The sequence below is a fragment of the Oncorhynchus keta genome, chromosome 26 (genome assembly GCF_023373465.1).
Source record: "Oncorhynchus keta strain PuntledgeMale-10-30-2019 chromosome 26, Oket_V2, whole genome shotgun sequence".
Classification (NCBI taxonomy): Eukaryota; Metazoa; Chordata; class Actinopteri; order Salmoniformes; family Salmonidae; genus Oncorhynchus; species Oncorhynchus keta.
The window spans coordinates 14,045,163-14,068,999 of NC_068446.1; the positions used below are offsets into that span (position 1 = coordinate 14,045,163).

The window sequence follows — 23,837 nt, forward strand, 5'->3', positions numbered from 1 at the left end:
GATTTACAGTTTTATCTGTGGATTAATTGTTGGAGTAGCGGACCTTGTGCAGTTCAGGTAAAGTAACAACCTAATGTTTATATCCCAGGACAAATTAGCCAGCAACAGAAAGCTAGCTAGCTAAATTGCCATAAATGTATAATGCTTTTTGACCTTTCCCCAAATTAATATAATTGGTTCAGAGTTTGTTTTGATATTTCAACAAAATCAACGTGCGCGATGGCGCACACGGTTGCACGTGCACGTCTGGTTTGATGAGCATGTAACCCAACAGTTTAGAACAATTGCTCACAACATGTGGGATATATCACTGACCCATGCTGGGGCAACATTGCAGTCAACGGGGAAAAAATACAGTATGTGTCAGTGTTGTACACTTATGTCAATACATTGTATTTGAGGGGAAAAGATGGGTGTCAACCAATTGATGCTTATGTCAATACATTCCAGTTAATGGGAAAAGATGAGCTTAGACCAATCGATGCTTATGTCAATACATTGCAGTCTATGGGCAAATATGGTGAGAAACTGGCTCTTCAAAAACAGCTTGAAATGTGGCCTAAACGTTTTGTGCTCTCGTAGGAAGAAGTTACTCCCCATTGCTGGGGCGGCAGGGTAGCCTAGTGGTTAAAGCATTGGACTAGTAACCGAAAGGTTGCAAGTTCAAATCCCCGAGCTGACAAGGTACAAATCTGTTGTTCTGCCCCTGAACAGGCACTGTTCCTAGGCTGTCATTGAAAATAAGAATTTGTTCTTAACTGACTTGCCTAGAAAGATAAAATAAAAAATTGCTGAACTATACTTATCTAAAAACAAGGCTAATAACTTGCTAAAGAAAGAATATCAACAATGTGCACATGCATGGCTTTGTGCTCTGATCTGAACTGATCTGAAAAGTGCAAAGCGCATTCACTTGCAAGTGATTGAAAGACTGCTCATGGGCTACCCCATATATTCTACTCCATTGAGCTCTGGCTCTGCCTATAACAAAATCACAGACTCTTCGAAAGTTGGATTTGTTTTTGGTTTGTTGTATTGAAAAGGGGCTGCTGGTTGATTCAATCACAAAAAAAATCACAAAAGAAATATTTGATCTATGCAGTATAATGAAAGCTAATGGGGCGAACTCAGTGGAGTTCAATCTCTTCTCTGTGTCTCTTGTTCTCTGTGTGTTCTCTGGCCTGGTATTTCTTCTGTGTGGCAGTCCTGGAGGTGAGTGTGTGCAGCTTAGAGGGGACATGTGGAATCTGTTTCTGATGATCAATGATAGATTGTCAAAGAAGACACATTTATATGTGTTGTTTTGTATACAGTACCAGTCAAAAGTTTGGACACGCCTACTTATTATTATTTATTTTTGTACAATTTTCTACATTATAGAATAATAGTGAAGACATCAAAACTATGAAACAATACATAAGGAATCGTGTAGTAATGAGTAGGATACACCTACGCATTCCAGAGTTTTTCTTTATTTTTTTTACTATTTTCTACATTGTAGAACAATAGTGAAAACATCAAAACTATGAAACAATACATATGGAATCGTGTAGTAACCAAAAAAGTGTTAAACAAATCAAAATATTTATTATATTTGAGATTCTTCAAAGTAGCCACCTTCGCCTTGATGACAGCTTTGCACACTCTTGCATTGAATGGAAAAGATGAGTGTCAACCAATTGATGGTTATGTCAATACATTCCAGTCAATTGGAATAGATGAGCTTCAACCAACTGACACATGCCAATACATTGTAGTCAATGGGCAAAGATGAGAATCAACCAATTGATGCTTATGTCAATACATTTGCAGTCAATCAGAAAAGAGGAGTCTCAACTAATTAACGCTTATCTCAATACATTTCAACTCAATGGGAAAAGATGAGTATCAACAAATCGATTTGTACGTCAATACTTTGTAGTCAATGGGAAAATATGGTGATAAGGCTGCAATCGGTAAATTGATGAAAGACTTACAGACAGACATACCTATAAACTCACAGACAGAAATAAAGACATAGCTCTCTCTTGCTCTCTCTCTATTCTCTAATTCCCCTTCTTCCTCTTTAATAATCTCTCCCTCTCCTTCCTCTGTCCCACCTCTGTCTGTTGACTCTCTCTCTCCCGTCCCTCCTCTCTCTCCCCCTACAACCTTCACTCCCTCCATCCCCTCCATTCTCTCTCCCTCCTTCTTTTCCTACTCTTTCCTACTTTCCTACTCTCATCTCTCTCCCACCTCCACAGACAGGATATTGACATATTGATATGCATCAAGTGCATTGATGCGTAAGTCCACAGCCGCAATGGGTAAATTGGTGAAAGACTCAGACACAGTCAGACAAAAAGACAAACAGACAAACATACATATACACTCACAAACAGACAGAGGGACATACAGCCAGACAGACATCCAGACATCACAGACATACAGACAGACAGACGCCGGCAGACAGGCAGACTGCAGACAGACAGACAGACAGGGGTACATACAGACAGAAATATCCACAGACAGACGCAGGCAGTCAGACAGACAGACAGACAGACAGACAGACAGACAGACAGACAGACAGACAGACAGACAGACAGGCAGATAGACAGGCAGGCAGGCAGGCAGGCAGGCAGGCAGGCAGGCAGGCAGGCAGGCAGGCAGGCAGGCAGGCAGGCAGGCAGACACAAAGGCAGACAGACAGACAAGCAGCTCTGGAGGCAGGCAGGCAGGCAGGCAGACAGATAAAAATTTGCACTGAATTTGAAATCAAATCAAACTTTATTTGTCACGTGCATTATTAGACCTTATCGTGAAATGCTTACTTACAAGCCCTTAACCAACAGTGTAGTTCAAGAAGAGTTAAGAAAATATTTACCAAAGAGACTAAAATAAAAAATTATAATAAAAAGTAACACAATAAGAATAACAATAATGAGGCTATGTAACTTGGCACTCTGGTAGCGCTTGCCTTACCATAGCAGAGAAAACAGTCTATAACTTGGGTGACTGGAGTCTTTGACAATTTTATGTGCTTTCCTCTGACACTGCCTATTATTTAGGTCCTGGAATGCACGAAGCTTGGCCCCAGTGATGTAATGGGCCATACACACCAGCCTCTGTAGCACCTTATGGTCAGATGCCGAGCAGTTGCCATAACAGGCGGTGATGCCACCGTTTAGAATACTCTCGATGGTGCAGCTGTAGAACTTTTTGAGGATCTGGGGAACCATGCCAAATATTTTCAGTCTCCTGAGGGGGAAAAGGTTTGAAAGACAATTTAGACAGTTGAAAGACCATTTTTTCCAGATTATAAACCATATAACATTATTTTCGACAATATTTTTATATATAGATGTTCATTCAGATTAGATTCTCTCTGTTCTTTGGACATTTCAAAATGTGTCCATTGCATGATTGCGCATGATTAATGACCTTTTACTCCATGAGACAATATATCTGTTTGTTGGATAGGCTTTGTATAGTGTTCTTCCCCTGTAATGTGTTTTTAAATGGCAAATGTAGTCTATATTAGATTAAAGGATGAACTATAACCAAACAGGCACATAGGATTCAGTTCCTTGATGTGCTCGACTACAGAAAGCAATATTGAATTGATGTGGATGTGTTTGCTGCTTATTGTGTAGACTGCTGTCTACCTGATCTTGCATGATTGATGTTATTTTGTTTACTGTCGAACTAGGGTAAAGAACAAGGTGTAGCCTGGGCCTAATTATTTCTACATAGTTCTGACTATTTCTCCATAGTCTGTTAGTTGCACATTGCCTTGTCAATCTGTGCCCTTCATAATCCGGGTATACAGTTGAAGTTGGAAGTTTGCATGCACCTTAGGCAAATACATTTAAACTCAGTTTTTCACAATTCCTGACATTTAATCCGAGTAAAAAGTCCCTGTCTTAGGTCAGTTAGGATCACCACTTTATGTCAAGAATGTGAAATGTCAGAATAATAGTAGAGAGAATGATTTATTTCATCTTATATTTCTTTCATCACATTCCCAGTGGGTCAGAAATTAACATACAATCAATTAGTATTTGGTAGCATTGCCTTTAAATTGTTTAACTTGGGTCAAATGTTTTGGGTAGCCTTCCACAAGCTTCCCACAAAAAGTTGGGAGAATTTTGGCACATTCCTCCTGACAGAGCTGGTGTAACTGAGTCAGGTTTGTAGGCCTCCTTGCTCGCACACACTTTTTCAGTTCTGCCACAAGTTTTCGATAGAACTGAGGTCAGGGCATTGTGATGGCCACTCCAATACCTTGACTTTGGGTGCGTTCTGAGCCCTCTCCTGTACTCCCTGTTCACCCACGACTGCGTGGCCACGCACGCCTCCAACTCAATCATCAAGTTTGGGGACGACACAACAGTGGTAGGCTTGATTACCAACAACAACGAGACGGCCTACAGGGAGGAGGTGAGGACCCTCGGAGTGTGGTGTCAGGAAAATAACCTCACACTCAACGTCAACAAAACTAAGGAGATGATTGTGGACTTCAGGAAACAGCAGAGGGAACACCCCCCTATCCACATCGATGGAACAGTAGTGGAGAGGGTAGCAAGTTTTAAGTTCCTCGGCATACACATCACAGACAAACTGAATTGGTCCACTCACACAGACAGCATCGTGAAGAAGGTGCAGCAGCGCCTCTTCAACCTCAGGAGGCTGAAGAAATTTGGCTTGTCACCAAAAGCACTCACAGACTTCTACAGATGCACAATCGAGAGCATCCTGGCGGGCTGTATCACCGCCTGGTACGGCAACTGCTCCGCCCTCAACCGTAAGGCTCTCCAGAGGGTAGTGAGGTCTGCACAACGCATCACCGGGGGCAAACTACCTGCCCTCCAGGACACCTACACCACCCGATGTTACAGGAAGGTCATAAAGATCATCAAGGACATCAACCACCCGAACCACTGCCTGTTCACTCCGCTATCATCCAGAAGGCGAGGTCAGTACAGGTGCATCAAAGCTGGGACCGAGAGACTGAAAAACAGCTTCTATCTCAAGGCCATCAGACTGTTAAACAGCCACCACTAACATTGAGTGGCCGCTACCAACACACCAGCCACTTTAATAATGGGAATTGATGGGAATGATGTAAATATATCACTAGCCACTTTAAACAATGCTACCTTATAATGTTACTTACCCTACGTTATTCATCTCATATGCATACGTATATACTGTACTCTATATCATCGACTGCATCCTTATGTAATACATGTATCACTAGCCACTTTAACTATGCCACTTTGTTTACATACTCATCTCATGTATATACTGTACTCGATACCATCTACTGTATCTTGCCTATGCTGCTCTGTACCATCACTCATTCATATATCCTTATGTACATATTCTTTATCCCCTTACACTGTGTATAAGACAGTAGTTTTGGAATGTTAGTTAGATTACTTGTTGGTTATTACTGCATTGTCGGAACTAGAAGCACAAGCATTTCGCTACACTCGCATTAACATCTGCTAACCATGTGTATGTGACAAATAAAATTTGATTTGACTTTGTTGTCCTTCAGCCATTTTGCCACCACTTTGGAAGTATGCTTGGGGTCATTGTCCATTTGGAAGACCCATTTGCGATCAAGCTTTAACATCCTTTAACTGATGTCTTGAGAATTTGCTTCAATATATCCACATAATTTTCCTGCCTCATGATGCCATCTATTTTGTGAAGTGCACCAGTCCCTCCTGCAGCAAAGCACCCCCACAAAATGATACTGTCACCTCCGTGCTTCACGGTTGGGATGGTGTACTTCAGCTTGCAAGCTCTCCCCCTTTTTCCTCCAAACATAACAATGGTCATTACGGCCAAAGAGTTCTATTTTTGTTTCATCAGACCATGTACAGTTGCAAACCATAGTCTGGCTTTTTTTATGGCGATTTTGGAGAAGTGGCTTCTTCCTTGCTAAGCAGCCTTTCAGGTTATGTCAATATAGGACTCGTTTTACTGTGGATATAGATACTTTGTACCTGTTTCCTTGCAGCATCTACACAAGGTCCTTTGCTGTTGTTCTGGGATTGATTTGCACTTTTCGCACAAAAGTACATTAATCTCTAGGAGACAGAATGCATCTCCTTCCTGAGCGATATGACGGCTGCGTGGTCCTATGGTGTTTATACTTGCATACTATTGTTTGTACAGATGAACGAGGTACCTTCAGTTGTTTGGAAATTGCTCCCAAGGATGAAAAAGACATGTGGAGATCTACAATTATTTTTCTGAGGTCTTGGCTGATTTCTTTAGATTTTCCCATGATGTCAAGTAAAGAGGCACTGAGTTTGAAGGTAGGCCTTGAAATACATCCACAGGTACACCTCCAATTGACTCAATCAATGTCAATTAGCCTATCAGAAGCTTCTAAAGCCATAACATCATTTTCTGGAATTTTCCAAGCTGTTTAAAGGCACAGTCAACTTAGTGCATGTAAACTTCTGACCCACTGGAATTGTGATCCAGTGAATTATAAGTGAAATAATCTATCTGTAAACAATTGTTGGAGAAATTACCTGTGTCATGCACAAAGTAGATGTCCTAACCGGCTTGCCAAAACTATAGTTTGTTAAAAGGAAATTGTGGAGTGTTTGAAAAACGAGTTTTAGTGACTCCAACCTAAGTGTATGTAAACTTCCGATTTCAACTGTATATCCTACTTCATAAAGATTGACAACAATTCAAATATTAAAGGATTTCAGATACCAGCTACTTTTGAAGTTATTAGCCGTAACTGAAATTCTAAACAAAATGTGAGAACAAATTATTGCATACAATAACAGCCTGGAAAGATGCAAAATGCCTACTGTGTGCATGGGAGCTGGGATAAAACAAAACAAAAAATACAATGTAAAACGAAATGGACAACACAGACAAAAGACACTGGCATCAGCACAAATACAACAGCAAACAAACAGTGGATGTGTATGTGTGCATGCAGGCATGTGTGTGGTGTGTGTGAAGTAAAACAACATGCTTCCCTTACATAAGGCATCAGAAACATCCCACTGGACCAAAACTGGTGGAATCAACGTTGTTTCCACATCATTTCAAACAAAAAATTAAATGTGATGATGTTGAATCAACGTGCAAAACAGATTTGATTTGCAAAACAATCAAATTAAGGGAATTTCACCCAAATTTGAACCTAAATCCAATGACCGGGTGAAATGTTTGGATTCATGTGAACCAAAAGTAAATCAAAAGATGTTGAACTGATGTCTGTGCCCAGTGGGCAGTGACATCGGGTGACAACTAGAAACAACTACATCTCTCAACAACCTGTTCATCTATTTATCCTTTGAAATCCTCCAGGGACATCAGTTTTAGGTTGGGTTGGAGGGAATTCCAAAACCAGGGGGGCTGGGTAATTAAAGGAACGTTTTCCATGTTCAGTTCTAATTTTGGGACTGTTAGCATGAAACAAGTTTGAGATCTGACCATTTCTGTGTTTATAAATAAGAATGTACCAGTGTTGGTAGTGATGCCCACCCGACATCACTGTCGAGATTACAATGGTGACTTAGACGTCTCTGATTGGTGACAAAATGAAGGACTGTATGATACACAGGTGCAATAGCCTTCAGTGTAGCGCTTGAGGCTTGCACATAACACTGGGAGAAAAGTGCAACAAATCAACTATTTTCTAATAAACAAAATAAGCTTTGTGCCGGTAATAAAACCCAATACGCAGCTTGAGTTTCCTGACAAAATGTTCTACATGGGTGAAGCTCAACGTCTCATTCACCAAAACTCCCAAATATTTGTATGTTTTGACTTGCTCTATATAATGTCCTTCCAAGGTAGTAATTGCATGTTTTTTTTTTGCCAAAGTCAGACTGCTGCCACTTGAATAGAGAACAGTGTCATCCGCATAAAATATGTACATCAGCTGTCTCAATATGTCTCCCAATGTTGTTGAAATAATCATGAAGTGCTTTGAGAGACTAGTCAAGGATCATATCACCTTCACCCTACCTGTTACCCTAGACCCACTTCAATTTGCTTACCGCCCCAATAGGTCCACAGACGATGCAATAGCCATCACACTGCACACTGCCCTATACCATCTGGACAAGAGGAATACCTATATAAGAATACTGTTCATTGACTACAGCTCAGCATTCAACACCATAGTGCCCTCCAAACTCATCATTCTGACGCGTCGCCCCTAGGTGGTGAAGGTAGGAAACAACATCTCCACTTCGCTGATCCTCAACACTGGGGCCCCACAAGGGTGCGTTCTCAGCCCTCTCTTGTACTCCCTGTTCACCCACGACTGCATGGCCATGCACGCCTCTAACTCAATCATCAAGTTTGCAGATGACACTACAGTGGTAGGTTTGGTTAGTGGTGAGGGCCCTCGGAGTGTGGTGCCAGGAAAACTTGGTTTGTCACGGAAAACCCTCACTAATCCTCACTAACTTTTACAGGTGTACAATTGAGAGCATCCTGCTGAGCTGTATCACCACCTGGGACGGTAACTGCACCGCCCGCAACTGCAGAACTCTCCAGAGGATGGTGCGGTCTGCACAACGCATCACCGGGGGCAAACTACCTGCCCTCCAGGACATCTACAACACCCGATGTCACAGGAAGGCAAAAAAGATCAAGGACAATAACCACCTGAGCCACTACCTGTTCACCCCACTTCCATCGAGAAGCGAGGTCAGTACAGGTGTATCAAAGCTGGGACAGAGAGATTGAAAAACAGCTTTTATCTCAAGGCCATCAGATTGTTAAATAGCCACCACTAGCACAGAGAGGCGGCTGCCTACCTACAGACTTGATATCATTGGCCACTGTAATAAATGGAACACTAGTCACTTTAATAATGTCACTTTAAGAATGTTTGAATATCTCACATTACTCATCTGATATGTATATACTGTATACTATATCTTTCACTATCTATTCTTTACTATCTATTGCATCTTAGCCACTCTGTCACTGCACATCCATATATTCTATACTTATATATTCTCATCCCATTCCTTCACTAGATTGTGTGTATTCGGTTTTGTTGTGGAAATGTTAGATATGACCTATTAGATACTGCTGCACTGTCGGATCTAGAAGCATAAGCATCTCGCTACACTCGCAAAAACATCTGCTAACCATGTGTATGTGACCAATAAAATGTGATTTGATTTGATAGACAATAAACAACAGGGGCCCTAAAATGTATCCTTGAGTCACACCCGAGCACAACTCTATGGTGTATAACCATCTGCTTTAACAAACTCCAGTTGGATGCAATGTATTGACATAAGTGTCAATTGGTTGATGCTCATCTTTCCCATTAACTGGAAGGTATAAGCATCAACTCTGGGTCACTCACAACCTAACATAACATTAGCTAGCCTAGCTGGACTAGGTATGTTATCTAGCTAGCTAACATTTCAGTCCTGTATTGAACGCTGAAAGTCATCAGCTAAAATCAACATTTTTATTTTACCAGGCAAGTCAGTTAACTTCTTATTTTACAATGACGACCTACCCCAGCCAAACCCTCCCCTAACCCGAACGATGCTGCCAATTGTGCACCGCCCTATGGGACTCCCGATTACCGTTGGTTGTGATACAGCCCGGGATTGAACCAGGGGATGTAGTGACACCTCTAGCACTGAGATGCAGAGCTTTAGACCACTGTGCCACTTTTGTGTTTTTGTATCTTTTGGAAACAAACTGTCAATCAATTTTGCCTATGCCATGGTAGTCACTGCTAATCTGATAGCTACCTTCAGCAGAGTAAACATGTTTTTTTGTTCATTCTTTGATAGAGATGTTAGCATGTTCCATTAGTTTAAGCATATTGTGTTTGTCTATTGTTGTGACCTAGATGAGATCAGATCAGATTTTATGACCAATTTATGCATACAACCAGGTATTTCCAAAGGGTTCACATACTTTTTCTTGCTACTGTATCCAAAGAATGTTTATTTGTCAAAATCTAAAATACAAGTTAGTGTACATTATTTAATGCTAACTGAAAAATTAACTGAGTATTCAACAAGAATATTATATGGTAAACATAACAAAACAAAATACAGTATGAACAGTGTAGTACAGTTCAGTGTGTCTGAGTGTGTCTCAGGTGTAGTAAAGTGCAGAGAACTGTAGCAAATGATTTTTACATCACATAATGTGATTAAACCAAATGTGTTGGTTTCCATTACTGGGAGTTACAGGATAAGTACTGTTTGGTGTAGCACAGAGAATTTCCGACTAACTTTAGAGATACAGTAACAAATACAGTATGATAAGTGTAGTAAAGTTAAAGAGTGATTTAGAGAGTGTCTGAGGTTTAAAGTGCAGACATCTGTTGATCAGAAAACTATGGGAGGGGTTTTGTCATGATCCAACTGTCATTCAGCTCCTCTTGAGAGATCTACTGCTTGAAATCCAGAATGATGTCCAATCCATTGAGAGGGACACAGTTCACTGGATACAGTTCTGCTACAATGACACATGCAGGTAAAATGATTGTGTTTCTCTCCATCTAGAATCCACTCTAGGAAGAAGCCCAGGCACCACACAGTACTGTCTACACTACAAAAAAAAATATATATATATATTATACTCCATTATACAGCATAATATCAACATTAGGGTAGGCTAACTGAACGTGCACAAGCACAGATATTTCATTTAGAACAATATCTAGCCGCATAAAAAGAAATATGGCATAACCCTCAACTTTTGTATAGTGAGCAGACCGTGTCCCTTGCTGATTTGTGGTTGCTTGTTTCTGTCCCAGAGACCGTATCTAGCTACAGCCATGTCTATCAGGCATGCTTAGGTAAACATTTTTCGAATAAAACCAGCTTGTCAGTTTTAGAGATTTACAACAGTAAATTGTTGGATTGTTTTTCTACAGTGTAAAATTAGCTACCAAGCTTGCTGGATAGCCAAATATTGTTATTTACACCTGTTTGGAATCGTATGTTGCGTCATGCCTAGGAAGTATGATGAGATTGTAATCAAATCAAGTTTTATGTTTCATGCAGTAATATCTAACAAGTAACCTAATAATTTCACTGTCATAATCATAACCAATGTCAACCCTTGTCAATTATGTTACTTAGCTACTTAGTACATTATTTACAGTTGCTGATGTTATACTTTTTTTTATACTATATTTGCCAGCAAGTTACAAACGTGAGACCTCGCACATAGCAAGTTAGGAGGCGCCAGGCTAACTAGCTAGCCAACTCCGGTCATTTGCTAATGTTTGCTGGTAAACCTAGCTTTAGGTGGCTGGTTGTAACTTTGTAGCATGCTGTTTAGTAGCCATACCTACTACTAAAAAGAGAAGAGGTTTTTACAAAAGAGATACAATAGATCTCTGATTTTAAAACCTCTTCTCTTTTTAGTCATAGTTATGGCTACCGGTAGTTGTTTCTCTAAATTAACTAGTTAGCTATCTAAGTTAGCAAATTGAAAAATGTAACACAGTAGAATGTTAGCCAGCGATACACGATATGGGATTCAGTAGATCAACTAAAGTTAGCTAGCTAGCTAGGTGGCTTGCATGAAAATAACTTATACTTAGCTATCCAACGTATTTGTGATCTTCCCACTTGGTGCTGGCATTGGCTGTAGCTGAGCTTCTAGAAAAATCAAACTCTTTGTTTCGAATCCTCTTCACTATATTCAGGTTGAACCATGTATGGTTGAATGTCACCATGTAGCTAATAGAACATCAAAAAATGCTCCATCGTCAAATTCGTGTTGGTGAAAGAAATCAATTGAAGCCATTACAGTCTGGTCAGTTCTTTCAGTTTTTCCCCAAAGATTTTGTGTTGTTAGTGTCCAGGTCCCTTTAATAAAAGCCAACCTTGGAGGAGAGACGGAGCAAAAGCACGATGCACCGCTCCACACGAGTTGTACTCTTTCATAGACTGGAACAAATGTATCACCTAGTATATTTAGCAATGAATCCTGTGACACTTTCCTTTTCCCATTGAATGCAATCTATTGGCAGAAACATCAAGTGTTGGAACCTAATCTTTCCCATTGACTGCAATGTATTGACATAAGCATCAACCTTGTAACACTCATCTTTTTCCATTGAATGCAATCTATTGGCAGAAGCATCAAGTGTTGGAAGCTAATCTTTCCCATTGACTGCAATGTATTGACATAAGTGTCAATTCGTTGACATCTTTTTCCATTGAATGCAATGTATTGACATGAGCGTAAATTGGTTGACACTCATTTTTTGCCATTGAATACAACACATTGAAATAAGCATCAATACTGTGACACATTTTTTTCCATTGACTGCAATATATTGACATAGGAATCAACCCTTTGAAACTCATCTTTTCCCATTGAATGCAATGTAATAACATAAACCTAATTCCTGTGACACTTATCTTTTCCAATTGACTGTAATGACTTCCATATGTTGATATAAACTTCAATTTGTTGACACTCATCTTTTTCCATTGGCACTGCAAATTCTGCTGGAAGTATGACCATTTGACATAAGCATCAATGGGTTGAAGGCTAACTCATTGAAACAACTTGACAGGATGAGGTTTTGATGCTGATAATGGGCTGGCTGGGGAATATAATATCTGTTACACACTGTGTGGAGTTTTAATAACCTTGTCCTACTCTGGCGGTGCAAAATTATTCAACGCTGCTTGGTTTATTTTTTTGTTGTCAAGCTGGGCTATTTCTGATCCTGCTGTTTTTGAAGGAGAAAAGCTCAGGATAAATAAGAGGAGACAAGGAAGAGAGCATATTGCTTTGATGCTGTTAGGCTGGTAAATAAGCACAATAACTCCTCCCCCATGGCTTACATTGTATGGTGCCTCTCAAGGGTTGTTACAACACCAAGCTTCCCCTCTTAGAGCAAAACTCTGTTGGTTAAAGTAATTGAGGAGATACTGTACATGAAAACACAAAAGGCATAAAAAAAACTCACAATATACAGTACCAGTCAAAAGTTTGACACACCTACTCATTCGAGCGTTTTTCATTGTACGTTGTAGAATAATAGTGAAGACATCAAAACTATGAAATAACACATATGGAATCATGTAGTAATGAAAAAAAGTGTTAATCAAATCAAAATATACTTTATATATTTGAGATTCTTCAAAGTAGCGACCCATTGCCTTAATTACAGCTTTGCACACATCTGGAATTAGTAGGTGTGTCCAAACTTTTGACTAGTACTGTACATAGCACTGTAGGTGGAAACCAATACACTGATAATTCTATTTCTGGTCTTGTCCTTGTATGTTGTGTTACTATCCTATTTAATATCATAACATTTTTGATTATGAATGTTTGGTTATGTATGACTCATCGGTGCTTACATCAGACACCTACACATCAATGGGCACTTGATAGGGATTTATGCCAAAACCTTTTTTGAAAAACATATAGCATGATTGCCTGTGCCTAGTGTAACATTGTAATTAAGTATATAAACCAATAATTACAAGTGTTGCTTGTTTCTCCTTTGTATATCCCTTAGAGACAGGCAATAATGTGACTAATTTAGAAGTAGTACAAGAGCATCACTATCCTCCAACCTCCCCCTACTCTAATCACACGCACAAATACACAGACACACAAACACCCGCGCGCAGACCCCTCCACACACACATACTCTAATTCAGTCGATTAAGCTGGATGGCCTAGTAATGGACTTAGAGAAGTATGCATATGGAAGCACAACAATGGAGGGACAGTACCATCCCTACCTTCACAGTGCCACAGTGACAATGCCTCTCCTTCATATCCAGCCCTACAGCTCACTGCATGGCTTATGATCCTTAGTGCTATCTCCCCAATCACTTAATGGAAGAGGAACAAAGGCTTGGTCAAGCTGAAATGCAATTACACTTGTTGACACGCCCACAAATCACATCAGACAAGAGAAACCAGTGGTATCGTCAGTTTGTGTGTCCCTCTTCATAGGATGTTTTTATTGTTGTTGTTAGCCTTTAATATCGGCCATCTGTGGTCCACTTAAAGGATTGCTGTAGATTGTGAGTTATTCTTTTTCCTATTGACATTATTGAGTTTTTTCAACAATAATTATAGAGTTTTTAGAATTATTTTTTTGCAAAGGGGGCACTGAGTTTTCAGTATTGGTCAGGTGTATCAGGAGATCATCTGCAAATGAGTTTAGTTGATATTCATGTTTAGCAATACTGATACCTGTCTAATTGTTTCTGAAAGTGGGTCAATGGCCAGTGCAAACAGGATGGGGGAGGGGACATCCTTGTCTTCTGCCCCTTTCTAAAGCCATTTCATAAGATAATGTATTATTTGTGTATATTTTTGCTTTACAACATTTTTATTAAACATATTATTTCAACTGCAAAGTTGAATGATTCCAAAGTTTTGAAGAGAAAAGGCGATCAAAAGACAATCAAAAGCCTTTTCGGCATCAACAGCCGTTATTGATAAATCCATATCTTGTTTTCTTGTGTATTGTATTAAAATGAAACATGGTCTTGTATTTGTTTGTAAGTTTCTATTTTTAATAAAATGTATTTTATTGATTTTTATTTAACCTAGGCAAGTCAGTTAAGAACTAATTCTTATTTACAATGACGGCCTACACCGGCCAAACCCAGACAAGGCTGGGCCAATTGTGCGCCGCCCTATGGGACTAGCAATCACGGCCGGTTGTTATACAGCCTGGAATCGAACCAGGGAGTATGTAGTGACGCCCTAAGCTCTGAGAGGCAGTTTCTTAGACCGCTGCACCACTCGGGGGCTCTTGGGAGCTCCTGGTAACACTTTTGCCATTTTATTGTCACAATTTATTAAAATTATGGGTCTATAATCAGCAGGGGATTTATCAGATTTTCCTTGTTTTAAAATATCTGAAATAACTGTTTGATACATGGAAGTACTGAATTGACTGTGTGTTGTCATTTGTGTAAATAGGGGGAATAATTTGTCCCAAAATGTTGAATCGAATTCTATGGGAAACCATCCATTCCTTGTGCTTCTCTCAGTGTGAATGTTTTAACAGTATCAAATATACATTATTGGGTTGTTGAGTCTAAGAAGACTATAAGATCTGTCCAACTGTTGTTTAATTTGGATTTATATACATTTTAATAAAAGTTTTAGATAGGTGTGGAAGAACTTGACTGGCCTGCACAGAGCCCTGACCTCAACTCCATTGAACACCTTTGGGATTAATTAGAACGCCGACTGCGAGCCAGGCCTAATCGCCCAACATCAGTGTCTGACCTCACTAATGTTCTTGTGGCTGAACGGAAGCACGTCCTCGCAGCAATGTTCCAAAATCTAGTTGAAAAGCCTTCCTAGAAGAGTGGATTCTGTATATAGCAACAAAGGCTGGACCACCTCCATATTAATGCACATGAATTTGGAATGTGATGTTTGACGAGCAGGTGTCCGTATACTTTTGGTTATGTAGTGTATATAATAAAGCCTTTCTTTAAAGGTTTTAGGAATCTCCTTTTTTTTTACAGGCCTGCAAAGTCATGTGTAATTCCTATTGGAATCCAGCCAGAGTATATCCAACAAGTGGGATTGTTAATCGCCCGCAACTTGCATTCAGAATGACTGCCAGGCTCGGAAAGATTGAATATTGAAACTACCTCAATCATCTCATCTGGAACAACCGTAATGGGTGCAATAAATCCAGCAGATTGGTTTTGTTTAGAAATCTTTGTGTAGCATCAAATATATTAACCAATCAATGTAGATAATACAGTAAAACAAACTATTCTGAAAATCTCCCTGCAATAGAGCATCTTGGAAATATTATATTATGTATTGTTATATGAAGAACCCTTCTTGATTTTCAAAGAATCGCTCTTGCCTTCCAAAGAATCATCAAAAAAACCTTTCTTCTCAAAATGGTTCTTAGGATGTTAACGGTTCTAGGTAGAACCCTTTGCCTTACAAAGAACCCGTGTCTTCAAAAAAGGGTTCTTCTGATCAAAACTGATCTTGTTAGAACCATATCCCTCTGCAAATAACCCTTTTCAAAACCTTTTTTCTAAGAATTCAGGTGCATCATATCTGGTCCCGGGAGACTGATAAATAGCTTCATTATCCAGGCCATCAGCCTGCCCCTGCCCAGAACCTTGCCTTTAACTTTGGTCACTGTTGCCAGCCGGACACCACCCGGTACTCTACCCTGCGCCTTAGAGAATCTTTCCCTATGTACATAGTCATGAACACTGGTCACTTTAATAATGTTTACAAATCTGTTTTACCCACTTCATATACAGTGGGGAGAACAAGTATTTGATACACTGCCGATTTTGCAGGTTTTCCTACTTACAAAGCATGTAGAGGTCTGTAATTTTTTTAATCATAGGTACACTTCAACTGTGAGAGACGGAATCTAAAACAAAAATCTAGAAAATCACATTGTAGGATTTTAAAGTAATTCATTAGCATTTTATTGCATGATATAAGTATTTGAGACATCAGAAAAGCATAACTTAATATTTGGTACAGAAACCTTTGTTTGCAATTACAGAGATCATATGTTTCCTGTAGTTCTTGACCAGGTTTGCACACACTGCAGCAGGGATTTTGGCCCACTCCTCCATACAGACCTTCTCCAGATCCTTCAGGTTTCGCGGCTGTCGCTGCGCAATACGGACTTTCAGCTCCCTCCAAAGATTTTCTATTGGGTTCAGGTTTGGAGACTGGCTGGGCCACTCCAGGACCTTGAGATGCTTCTGTACGTGACCAATAACATTTGATTACATTTATATTTTAAATGGGCTTTATATGCGATTATAATGATGACAGAACAATTTGAATCTTTATTTTGAATTTCTTGGTCGCACGTTGAGATTTGTGGTTGCAAGTTTGATTCACAAATGTGTAATTTAATTTAGCAAGCATGTAACTTCAGGTCTCAAACTTGTAACTTGCCATTTGAATACATTCAATAAGATTTGCAAGAATATTTAATTTTCTGAATAATTACAAGGTCATTTACAAGTATGGATATGCTGCTGTTGAGTCAGATCAGCTTGGCAATGCCTGACAGTAACCAGACCTTCTCTCACCCACAGGAGAGGGGAGGAGGGAACTGGTGTGTGGGATTTGACACCTCACGCCCTGTTGTAAATTGAAGTAGAAGAGGATTCTCTTTTCCCATTCTGTATTGGGCGAAAGGAATGTCCTATGTTAACAGTTTTGCACTTGCTAGCTAATTTGTCCTATTTAGCTCGCTTGATGTTGATAGCCAATTTGTCCTGGGATATAAACATTGAGTTGTTATTTTATCTGAAATGCACAAGGTCCTCTACTCCGACAATTAATCCACACATAAAATGGTCAACCAAATCGTATCTAGTCATCTCTCCTCCTTCTAGGCTTTTTCTTCTCTTGACTTTATATTGCGATTGACAACATTCATAAATTACGTGCATTACCGCTACTGACTTAATTCGTCTTTCAGTCAACCACGTGGGTATAACCAATAAGGAAATGGCACGTGGGTACCTGCTTCTATAAACCAATGATGGAGATGGGAGAGACAGGACTTGCACTGCGTTCAGCGTCACAAATAGAACTGACTTCTACGACCAGACGCTCGTTGGCGCGCATGAGCAGTGTGGGTACAATCATTGAATAATTGAATAATATAGATGTGATGCAAGCGGTGTAGTCTGCCTGTAACACGTTACAATAAGTGAATACTGGAACAATATTTCTAACATAAGAACATGGGGAATGGTCAATTGAGAGCCATAGAAAACTAATGTCATCTTGGTTTTTATTCTAGTGATGTCATTAAAATGGTATGGACAAAATACTGTAACTTCAAAAGTATTTACACTACAGGTATGAGGTCTCCATACTTAATGTTGGGTGTGAAATATGAAAAATTCTCCAAGTATTTTTTGTTAAGATAGGAATGTGATTTTAGGAGCCATGAGAGATAATAGTTTTACATAACTTTGTAGAAGCAAGTAGTCACACCCCGAGTGCGGTCAGGGAGCATGTCATAATGATGTAATAATGACGTCCACTTGGCCAGAGTGTATAATAGGATTGCCAACAGAGATTAACATTAGACCAGGAAATATGAGGCAGAAACTACATGCTTGGAACTTTGAACCTCAACACGAGGTGAAGAAATAAACTCACTTTCCTTTTGACCAGAGAGATGATGAGCTGCAGCTCATGTCCAAATAACAACATGAGGGGGAAAACAAACTCCCCTCTCAGACCATGTCTGAGACAGCTGATTAGCTTTCTTGAGTCAAATATCTAGAAAAGCTCATCTAAGTGAAACTATCCTTCTACCCTCATCACCAATGGGAACCGTCGACACGGCTGGCTATCTATCTTCCAGAGTGAACAACAGTAGAAGACGGGAAAGGGAGACACCTTTCGGACAACCAGAGCCATACAGCTTGTCGCTGAAAGACCAACAAACTTCCTAAAGAGAACTCGTTCCGACAGAGATATTGTAATGGTTCTCTTGGTGTGAAGGAGAGTCGGACCAAAATGCAGCGTGTAGATTGCGATCCATGTTTTAATAAACAAACGTAACACGAATCTAAATACAAACACTACAAAAAACAAAAAACGTAACGAAAACCGAAACAGCCTATACTTGTGTACACTAACACATAGACAGGAACAAGGACACTAAGGACAATCACCCACGACAATCTCAAAGAATATGGCTGCCTAAATATGGTTCCCAATCAGAGACAACGATAAACACCTGCCTCTGATTGAGAACCACTCCAGACAGCCAAAGACTTTGCTAGATCACCCCACTAGCTACAATCCCAATATACACACACCACATACAAAAACCCATGCAACACCCTGGCCTGACCCAATACATGAAGATAAACACAAAATACTTCGACCAGGGCGTGACAGATATAATATATATTGACATTATAGCTATATATCTTATAGAGTTTATTTCGGGAGATGGTAACTCTTTAAATAACCTCTTTTGTGGTGCCCCAAATTCCTAATGAGTTAGTTGTTACATTATTTATTTCATTGGGTAACAATTAAAGATAGCGGATTAAATAAATAACAGTCATCAGATGACCCTCCTTCACTAAACCCCTAAAATAAAGCAGCTTGAATTGTAAACCCCAAATCTATTTTGCATGAAGAAACAGCCTGTGATTTATCACAAACTGGTTGAATATCTGGGTTTTCCCTCCTCAAAATGCAGAAAGACTGCATTTAATCAGTGGACACCACTCATTTTTATTTCAACACACATGTCATAATTGTTTTCTTTGCTAAAGTAGAGGTTTATTATTATTATTGTTATTGCTAAAGGTACTCAATAGGTGTAAAGATATTTATTTTAGCAAGAGATAGCACTTGTATAACCTAAGAAAGTAGTTTTGAATGTATTTTATTGAAGGGAAACAATAACAGTCAAAGTTTTTTGGCAACATATTATTATACACTGTGCATTTTTTTAAACCTTTATTTAACTGTGCAAGTCAGTTTAGAAAAAAAGCTTATTTACAATGACGACCTAGGAACATTGGGCTAACTGCCTTGTGTAGGGGCAGATCGACATATTTTTGTAAGGTCGAGGATTTGATCTAGCAACCTCCAATGCTCTAACCACTAGGCTACCTGGCGCTCCAATGAGGAATTGAACTACATAAAAAAAAACTTCATTAGGGTAGGGGGCACTATTTTCACCTCCAGATAAAAAGTGTGCCCGAAGTAAACTGCCTATTACTCAGGCCCAGAAGCTGGTAGATTTGGATAGAAAACAATCTAACGTTTCCAACTGTTAAAATAATGTCTGTGAGTATAACAGAACTGATATGGCAGACGAAAACCTGAGAAAAATTAATCCAGAAGCGGGATTTTTTTATGTTTGTAGTTTTCCATTGACTGCCTATACAGATTCCATTGACTTATGGCTCAAATTGCACTTCCTATGGCGTCCACTAGATGTCAACAGTCTTTTGAAATTGTTTCAGGCTTGTATTCTGAAAAATGAGGGAGTAAGACCACTCTGACACTGCAGTGTCACAGTGGTTTTTCATGCTCGTGACTGAGAGCGTTCCTTTCTGGTTTTCCTTTTATATTAACAAAACTTTTGTCCGGTTGAAATACCATTGATTATTATGACTAAAAACAACTTGAGGATTGACTATAAACATCGTTTGACATGTTTCTACGAACTTTACTGATACTTTTCAGATTTCCCGTCTACCTGTTTTGACTTCCTTTGAGCCTGTTGATAACTGAACAAAAAGCGCGAACAAAACGGAGGTTTAAGGATGTAAAAGAGAGAATTTATCGAACACAACGAACATTTATTGAGTAAATGGGAGTCTTGTGAGTGCAACCATATGAAGATCATCAAAGGTAAGTGATACATTTTATCGCTATTTTGACTTGTGTAAGTCCTCTACTTGACTGGTAACTGTTTGTAATGATTTGTCTGCTGGGTGCTGTTCTCAGATAATCGCAAGGAATGCTTTCACCGTAAAGCATTTTTGAAATCTGACATCGTGTTTGTATTAACAAGAAGTTAATATTTAAACCGATGCATAACACTTGTATGTTTTCTTAATTTTTATCATGAGTATTTCTGTTTTTGAATTTGGCGCTCTGCAATTTCACTGGATGTGACCCCCTAGAGAGGTTGAGCATTTCCCCCCACCCACAAGGAGTATAAGCAGCAACAATGAATAAAATAAGATAATAGATACAAAACAAAAACTGGAAAAACATAAATCAATCAACTCTAATTAGCACATGTAGGACAGTATGCACATGTGTGTAAATGGACTTTGCAGATGTATTTCTCACATGTGCAGCACATAGTATTTGTTTTACAGTCCTTCTTGAGGGGGAATTGGCATCTCCTCCTCTAGCCTGACCCAGCTGCAGCCTCAGGTGGATCAGGACAAGATTCAGCCCCCTGAACAGCTTTCACAAGCGCTGCAGAGGCTGCTGTGCGGGGGAGGTGCTCCGTTCTTTGAATGTGTGGTCTTACAAGTGCCTTTTCCAGCTGCTCTAGGAACACCCTCTTCTTGTTCTGCTTATCAGGCATCCAGGTAGGGTTGGTCTTGTTCCAAATCACAAAGACATTGAATGAGGACACATCAATGATGTTATGGAAGATGACCAGGGGCCAGTGGACAGTCATCCTCCTACAGCTTCCAGTCACCTTGTCCAGGTTGTCCACTCCTGCTTTTAGGTGGTTGTAGTCCAGGATGATATCTGGCTTCATGTCCTCCCGATCACTGATCTCAGCCATTTTGTGCAGTGTCCTCAGGAGGAACACACACTTGTTCCTCTTTGGGAGGTAATAAACTAGAGTGGTGGTGGGGGTGAAGACAAACTTTGATGAGAAGGCCTCTCTCCCCCTTGTTGTGAGGAGTGCAGAGGGGAGCTCAGGTTTGTTCTTTCTAACTGTGCCAACCATGGTGATCTTCCTCTTCAGGAACTGCTGGCTGAGTTCATAAGAGGTGAAGAAATTGTCACACGTGACATTGTAACCCCTCAGTCCATCTGTCACAACCCCTATCCCCTGGTTCTTCTCTGCGCCTCCATTGGTTGGCTTCCCTGTGTAGACTTGCATCTTCCAAGCGTAGCTGGATTGTGCATCACAGGCCACCCATATCTTGATGCCATACTTTGCTGGCTTACTGGGCATATACTGACAGAAAGGACAGCGACCTTTTGAAAAAAGAGATTACTATCAGTAATTAGTATCATAGAAAACAATCAGATATATCAATGATATTACAGCAATACATAATAAAATTAACTGTGAAAATCACTTACATTACATACATGAAAATACAGATGTACCTCTGAATAGAACCAGTTGCTCATCCACTGTTACTTCAGGCCCAGGGTTGTAGCGGTATGGCAGACGCTCCACCCACTTCTCCCAGACCTCTCTTATGGCCGCTAGTTTGTCTATCGCATGTCTTGCAGGTCTTGACTCGCGGTTATCAAATCATAGCATTCTTGAGAAAGTGTGAAAGGCTTTCAGTGGCATCGAGGCATGGAAAAATCGCCCTTCCACTCTGCATCCCAGGAAACTCCATGTAGCCTCGCCTCGCAACCTGTAGACACCCGCAAAGATTAGCAGCCCGATGTAGGCACGCAGATCAATCTCGTCCATCCTTTTCCAGTTGTCTCCATATTTATGGAAACCCTCCAAATTTGTTATCTTATTGGGCACTGAAACATGCACTCATGTCTTCAGCAAAGAGACTGTGGGGACTGTTATCTGCCGCACCTTTATAGCCTTTGACTGCATTCCCCATAGGTAAACAATGCTTTCAAGAAATGTTTATTTTGTCTGAAATGTTGTTTATTTTGCCAGATTTTAAAAATATTGTCTGTGAACTTGAGTCATGTGTGGGGTCATGGAGGGGAGGTCCTGCACATGCTCAATAACATTTTAGTTTTGAGTTCAATCAGTAGCACACAATCGCAATTTCTCATTGTGTGACCATAAGACAATCTTTGTACCCTGGTGGTGTACAGCTTTCATGGAAATATGAACAAAGGCGATGTTTCACTTTTTCTAACAGGGCCACTCTAGGAAAAGTCATCAAATTTCAAGTTGAAAAAATATAATTGAGATTTTTTTCCCTCTGTGGTTCTACATAGTGGGGGTCATTTTTTACCCTTAAGACAACACAAGGGTTATAGAAAGTAAAGTCACGACACTGTATATAAAAAATACACTTGTAGATGTTAAATACGCGCTCACTCTGGGGTTCTGTCACGGTTGTCACATTAACAAGCTTTGTAAGATTGTAAAAAGAGATTTATAAGTGAAAATGTGATTTGCGCACTGGGGGCAGGACCTTTTAATCATGACCAATCAGTTCCCTCTGCCAAAATCACAACTATCTAACCATTGGCTGGATTGTTCCATCAATCAAATCTCAGGAAGTAGCTCCCCACAAGCAAGACAGGATGAGGTCAATTAAACTAAAATGGATCTTCTTAAGTAATTGCCTATTTTGTCTGTGTGCAATTTTTTGTTGTGAAAAGGCATTACAGTCGTTCGCTTATCATGTGAAATATAATTATATATTTCAGACTGATAAAACTGACGATGGTGATGAGAAACTGGTACGGGAAGTTGAACATTTAATGCGGAACAGACAGGTAACAAGACAAGGGGGGGGCAGGTGTGCGTACTGATGTTGGCAGGAGTACATAATGCTGGGGAGCCTGTCCCCTTCGAGCACCAGGGAGGGGCAGCGGGAGCAGGCGTGACACTGACGAACTCCAGAACAGCCATTGCATTGACAGCCGCTATTGCGTTAGCTAACTGGCCTTTGACATTCATACTAGCTTTACTATCAACTGTTTAGCTTTAACAGGCAGGTTTAAATGACAGTGGAAATTGTATATATTGGTCATTTAGTTAAACATGTGATTGATTACAAATTCCATTATCCAGCTAGATAGCTAAATTGAAACTGATGGGGGAAAAGATTGCTAGCTATCTAACTCACAACACCGTCATTGCAGCGTAGCTATGTTAGCTAGGTTTCTAGATATTTCAAGCTATATTTTGAAGACTTTATTACTGACTTGTGAACACTTGTGAAACTACTTCATGCCACTGCCTGTTTATTTATGAATTAATGACTGAAAAAGTTTGCAAGAAAAATGCCCCTCACAATTTCACTGCTAGACTATTAGGGTGGTTGGGTATCATTTGGCTGATGTGCATATTTACATGAGTGTTTAATTAGCCTAGTTAGCCAAGTTACTGACTGACAAGGATTATTGTTATTCATGTTTTGTTATTGCATTTCAGCTGGAGAGGTAAGACCACTAGAAAGCAG

General features: G+C 39.9%; 1 protein-coding gene across 1 annotated transcript; it reads right to left on the reverse strand.

Annotated features, from left to right (window-relative positions):
- Positions 1-1,127: 1,127 nt before the first annotated feature.
- On the reverse strand, positions 1,128-22,147 carry LOC127912251 (piggyBac transposable element-derived protein 4-like). The gene is made up of 5 exons (XM_052481163.1): positions 22,089-22,147; positions 21,829-21,959; positions 21,508-21,693; positions 21,008-21,411; positions 1,128-1,253 (listed from the first exon to the last, which is right to left on the reverse strand). Exons 1-5 carry the CDS (start codon positions 22,145-22,147, stop codon positions 1,128-1,130), a joined length of 906 nt encoding a protein of 301 aa, XP_052337123.1.
- Between the last annotated feature and the right edge of the window lie 1,690 nt (positions 22,148-23,837).